This window comes from Triticum urartu, chromosome 3 (genome assembly GCF_003073215.2).
Source record: "Triticum urartu cultivar G1812 chromosome 3, Tu2.1, whole genome shotgun sequence".
Taxonomy (NCBI): Eukaryota; Viridiplantae; Streptophyta; class Magnoliopsida; order Poales; family Poaceae; genus Triticum; species Triticum urartu.
In genome coordinates, this window is record NC_053024.1 from 481,635,083 (window position 1) to 481,641,082 (window position 6,000).

Sequence of the window (6,000 nt, forward strand, 5' to 3'; positions counted from 1 at the left end):
GACTGAAATAATTTCCAAACATTAATTAATTTAGGCGCGGTATATGATTCAGCACCGTCCTTTCTCGCAAAGGCAACAAATTAGTCGTACTAAATTGTTCTGCAACTTTTGCCAGTGAGTCCGGTCCAAGGGTTGCGGAACGATAGCATCGTAGACGTAGTCGATCACGTAAAGGTACAAGAAGTAAAATTGACACAGAGATGTAGGGGTAGTGCCCTCTTTATTAATCATCATCCACCGTCTGTACAAAGGGTGCTTTTCTCTGTATATAACTAGGGGGTGGAGGGATAAGTGCCCACTTTACATTAAGCGAGGGAAACGCTCGGTCAACAGGAGGGCGTTGGCCGAGTCGGGCTGCGGCCGCTCCTATCGGCCCATCAGTTTCCCAACATCCCCCCTTGGGCAGTTATTCGTATATTCATGCCTCAAAATTTCAAAAAACCCAGTGAGAAAAATATGGAGAAAGAGCGCATAGTATACGTTATTGTATTACATGAATTGCCTCGTCAAAAACCTCGTGTGAGAAACATCAGGAAAACTCACTCAAGAAAAAAAGAGTGCAATCCACTCAACCGTGAAGTTGAGTATTCGATCATCGGGACCGAGATTTTAGCGACGAGTTTGTGAAGTTTCTCCCCCTGAACCTTGCATGTCCCTAAGTCTTATCATGCCGATTCCACACACACATCTCTCAAAGGATGGCGCCAATAATGATTTAGTGAACAAATCAGCAATATTGTCACAAGACTTAGTATGCTCAATAACAAAGAGAGAGAAATGTTTTGATAAGTTTGCCTCGCTAAGGCTATGCCACTTGCTTGCTAGATTATTTTTTATATTATCTTGTTTACCAGGATACTAATATCATTCTCCATCAATGTAAAACTTGCATTATATAGTTTTATGATGTATTAATATTGTATTTTACTTGTTGGTGACATTTGAAAACTCAGTTCCCTATTTGTACATAACAATGAAATGCCTAAATTTCCCTAAAAAAAAAACAATGAAATGCCTAAAAACATGTAAATTATTGCCTAGTGGTGATACACTATCAATGTAGTGATTGTTGATTGTTATTATTACAACCACAGATTGTCATATTTTTTGGTCGAAAACATGCCAACATATGAATCCCTAGTCCAGACGAAAATGACAGTAAAGAAGGACCGCTAATTGGATTAACTACTTGTGAAATAAGTAGTTTTCTTTTGAAAGTGAAATAAGTCTCTTTCTAGAATCAAGTTTTTTTTTGAAATAAGTATTTTCTTTAGAATCAAGTTTTTCTTAGCAATAAGTCTTTTTTAGGTTAATTTTGATAAATAAGCCTTGTTTTTTTAGCAATGAGAAATAAGTCTTGTATGTGTGTGTGGTTAGATTGGGCCAAACGACCAATTCATCTAACTACCTACTCCTACATGGTTAGCCCATTTAACCTAACCTAAGAAGCCCAGCATTCCTCCGAGTTCAGGCCCCTGTCCCATCCAAACACTACCGGTGCCCAATTGGTAGGGCCGGCGACGACGGCGGCGATGCGGCTGCTCTCCGGCGCCTCGGCCTCCTGCCTCCCCTCGGCCCTCCCCTTTTTGGCGCGGGCAAGGCCTAGATGTGTGTCGCGCTATTCCTCCGCCTCCGCTTGCCGGGCCGCCTCCTCGTCAGCTGCGCCCGTCGGTGACGGCGGCGCGCGGAAGCCGTGGCTGTTCGTTGGGCTCGGGAACCCCGGGAAGATGTACCAGAGGACTCGCCACAACGTAAGCTTCCGTACATGCTCTATTCACTGTAAAACCCATCATTCTGCTCGGTGGGATTGTGGAATTATCCTAGTTACTCGTGGGTTGAAATGTTGAGAATTGGTACATATTGGAGTTGGACGCCAAAATAGTTGCACGCTTTGATTAGTGAATGGTGAGGTCGTAGGCATGAACATTTGGTATGTGATTGTAGGAACATGCCAGCAGCAAATTTGCGAGTGTAAAACTGCTTTCTGTTTTAGCAATTTTGCGAGTGTAAAACTGCTTTCTGTTTTAGCTGGCCGATTGAAGATATTGTCTTTGTGATGGGCTGTTAACCTGTTGTTGATAAACACATTTTGTAATCATGGTGGTTATCAGAAATTTCATGTTATACTATCTCAGTATGACAGTATCCGTATCTGAATGATCGTCTAGACCAATCACCACTTTTTGGGTAAAGAATTTGGAACAGCCAAGTGTCCTAGCCAGATACTTATTTATCCAAGGTCATTATGCTATAAAAGTACTCCCTCCGTCCCAAAATAAGTGTCTCAACTTTAGTACAACTTCAAAGTTGTACTAAAGTTGAGACACTTATTTTGGGACGGATGGAGTATATATTATGAAGGATACTACACTTTATAGGCAGCAAAACTGGTTATTCTGCACTGCTTGTCATTTGGTTTAAGTTTGCTCTTGTTTCGTACTTTGTTGTATAGAATTGAATTGCACATAACTTATATCTACAGTATCTCTATTTAAGTAAAGGCCGTATCCATTTTTTCACAGGTTGGATTCGAGATGATTGATGCTATAGCAGAAGCAGAGGGTGTATCACTCAGCAGTATGCAGTTCAAGGCAATGGTTGGCAAAGGTAATATTCCCACCAAAGTTTTCAGGATAATCTATTCCTGATTATTTAACATCGCTATATGCATGTTACTCCTTTAAAATTCTGTAGGTGCATAGACATTTGTAAAATTGTTTGTAATCGTTCAGGTCGTATCGGAGATGTTCCTATCATGCTTGCCAAGCCGCAAACATTTATGAATGCAAGCGGTGAGTCTGTAAGTACAATGCTTGCAAAACAAACTTGAAACTACTTCTTCCGTTGTTCCCTTGTTTGACGCCCTGAATTGTACAGGTTGGGCAGCTGGTTTCATATTTCAAGATACCACTTAATCAAGTCGTTGTGGTAAATGTTAATCTTGATTTGGTTCCTTTTATCACGGATCGTTATAATTTGGTTCCAACATCATTCTTCTCTTCTCTGCAGATGTATGATGATCTGGATTTACCCTTCGCAAAATTGCGTCTACTGCCAAAAGGTGGACATGGCGGGCATAATGGGTACTCCAGTCTTTTCTACTTCTTTAATGAAACACATTTCCTGTATAAATACATAACCTATTGTCCCGTCCTTTATTTTACGAACTATAGGATGAAAGCCTCATGACTTTGTAGGCATATAATCGCTAAGCACTCTTAAGTTTAACTAAGCAAAAACATAGAATAATCATATACTTTTTGGAACTGTTCTTTGAACTCAGTGCAATGTAATGGCATTGTTATCTTAAAAATTGATTGTAACTTGTAAGGTTCCAGGCTGTGTTGATGTTATGTACGCACAGTACATGGTCCACCCAATGCCAATTTAGTGAAATGATTCCCGTGATCTCTTAGTTAGGAAGTTTTGAATTAGGAAGATATCATTTTGCTTGGTCCTTAAGCCAAGTAGAGATAAGATCTATGATTTGTTCCTTAGATTGGATTGTTAGGCCTCTATATAAAGAAGACCCTTTGTAGAATAAAGCAAGCAATAATTAGGAGAGTAAGAAAAAACTCTTCTGCCTAACCCCCAGGGGCAAGAGCCTCTCCTTAAGCCTAGTACCCAACAGACAAAATTAGCATGCTGACATTTGTACATTTATTTCTCCCTCATATATATAGATCTTATTACCAACAGTAAAAAATGTAAATGTAATAATTTTTATCCTTGTGAACCTTTCCTTTGTTATTGTTCTGGGAAGAGCTTGGGAGAACCTAACAAAATAGTTGCAATGAGCTGGAATTCTTTCTTGTATTTTTTGTTCTGACGAGCTATTTTTCTCAAGGATGAGAAGCATTATCAACCATCTCAAACAAAATCGTGATTTTCCACGTCTAAGAATTGGTATGTCACTTTGTCAGTCACTTTTCTCCTTTTCTAACAATGTTACTATTGTCTGAAATATTCTTGATGATATTTGTGCAGGCATTGGACGACCACCTGGGAAGATGGATCCTGCCAACTTTGTTCTCAGGCCATTCACCAAAAAAGAACAAGAAGAGGTTTGGAATGCTTGATAGAAATTTAAAATATTTGATATTTACCGCTTCTCTGTCATGCTTAGGCACCATCGCCTATCCAGTGTATATGCTTTCGAAAAAATGATCTTTATATTGATTCAAGTGCGGCACAACCGAACAATAATGCAAGTAATCTGTTTCTGCAGCTTGATTTCACATTCCATAGGAGCTTGGAAGCAATAAGAATAATGGCACTTGAAGGATTCAACAAGAGCGCTACTTTCGTGAACACTGCCCAGTCATCCGAAATGCTGAATAGATGACAGGCCAATTCATTGTTTCTTGTGCCAAAGCGATTGAGTTTAAGTGATGAACTAGAGTTAAGGAACTAGATAGGGGTGTTCAGTTACTTGCATTGTGGCCATCTTTCCTGTTAGAAGACCCCACGCTGAAAACTGAAGCTTTATTAGTGCATATACGGCAATATTGGATGATAATAATCTATTTATACCAGCAGTGTGAAACATTGTGAACTAATCAATGCCACAACATTTGAGTTTATGTATACTGTTCCTGCCATGTTCATTAGTATCTTCTAATTTTACAAATCAAGAAGCATACTAGTCTGCAAATCGACTGACATATATACTTAAAAAAACAAAGTCTTGTATTCGTCCGATCCTAACCTTAATTCAAAACTGCGATATTTATTTTGGATTGCAGGGAGTAGTACATAGTTTTCGTTGTATGTACTCATGCCGATTGAGCGATCTCGGTTGTTGACCTCCACTCACTGAACCGGGCAAAAAAGAAAAGAAAATGAAATGACATGAAAGAAAAGAAAACGAAAACGAAAACGAGACCAGCACCCGGTGTCCGTTTCTTTCTCCTGTCGTGACACACGAGCAACGGCATGTCTGACTGAAAACACGAGGGGATATTATTTCCATCTCGGGAGAAGCCGGGTGGAGGCGTCGAGCGTCGTTGGCACTGTAGGTGCGCTGCGGCACATCCCTCAGACGCGACCACCTGTGGTGGCCGTGAGCCCGGGGCCCTCGACGCTTCCCTCCAGCCGTCCAAAATCGATCTTCAGCGGCGCTCTCGATTCCATTCTCCACGTTCTAAATGTTCGGGATAATCTCTCGTTTTCGTTCGATTTTCCACGTTCCGGAGAGGGATAAGTTCGTTTTGCCTTATCGGCTCTGCCAGAAGCCACAGCTCAGGTTGCCTTTCGTACAGCTCAAGCATCGACCGCGAGACCGGATATTCGATGATCCACCCTTGCTCCTTCGGGCTCGGCGATCTTGGTTGGGTACCGGATTCAGAGTGAAGGGGTGAATGTATGTAGACATCATCATCTTATAAATTTATTAAGGTGCAGAATTGTGATTTCAAGCCACACAAGAGGATAGTAATAATTGTTTTAACGACATATGTAATTTCTGAACGTTAGGATTTTGACGAGCAGGTGCGCTACCACCCAGGCTAAGCCTACTTTTGTGTTTCTGATTCCAGTTAGCTGACTTTTATACTCTGTTTGATAGAGACAAAAAACAACAATGTTTTTCACGAGGGGGCAGACCCATGGACAAGTTATTTCAAGGATCGATGCCTCTCGAGAAATGAATGTTTCTCTTCGTGTAGAATTCAAACTCCAGTCATTGTATTGTGTGTAAACCCGAGGAAAAAAATGTTTTGAAATATATGTTGGATAGTATGATAATTTACACACCACCAACCTGGTAATTTACATACAAACATTGCAATAATTTTTTTGACCCTTTTTTATTGTTGAAATATAAGATCCGATAACTTACGCGGCAACACCATAGTAACCTTTTCTTTACCTGAAAAAATGATACAATATACCCCTGGTTTTTCCGTGTGAATAGCATGGTAGTTTAGGAATCGCATACCTGATAACTTGCGTGCCAACACCGCGATAGTCTTTTATTCACCAGGAAAAAAGTTGATGAAA

At 40.4% G+C, this 6,000-nt stretch overlaps 1 protein-coding gene across 1 annotated transcript; it reads left to right on the forward strand.

The window, feature by feature from the left end:
- Positions 1-1,443: 1,443 nt before the first annotated feature.
- LOC125544477 (peptidyl-tRNA hydrolase, mitochondrial) lies at positions 1,444-4,587 on the forward strand. The gene is made up of 8 exons (XM_048708187.1): positions 1,444-1,751; positions 2,523-2,607; positions 2,733-2,800; positions 2,878-2,928; positions 3,010-3,083; positions 3,848-3,906; positions 3,988-4,064; positions 4,229-4,587. Exons 1-8 carry the CDS (start codon positions 1,533-1,535, stop codon positions 4,343-4,345), a joined length of 750 nt encoding a protein of 249 aa, XP_048564144.1. The 5' UTR covers positions 1,444-1,532; the 3' UTR covers positions 4,346-4,587.
- Positions 4,588-6,000: the final 1,413 nt, after the last annotated feature.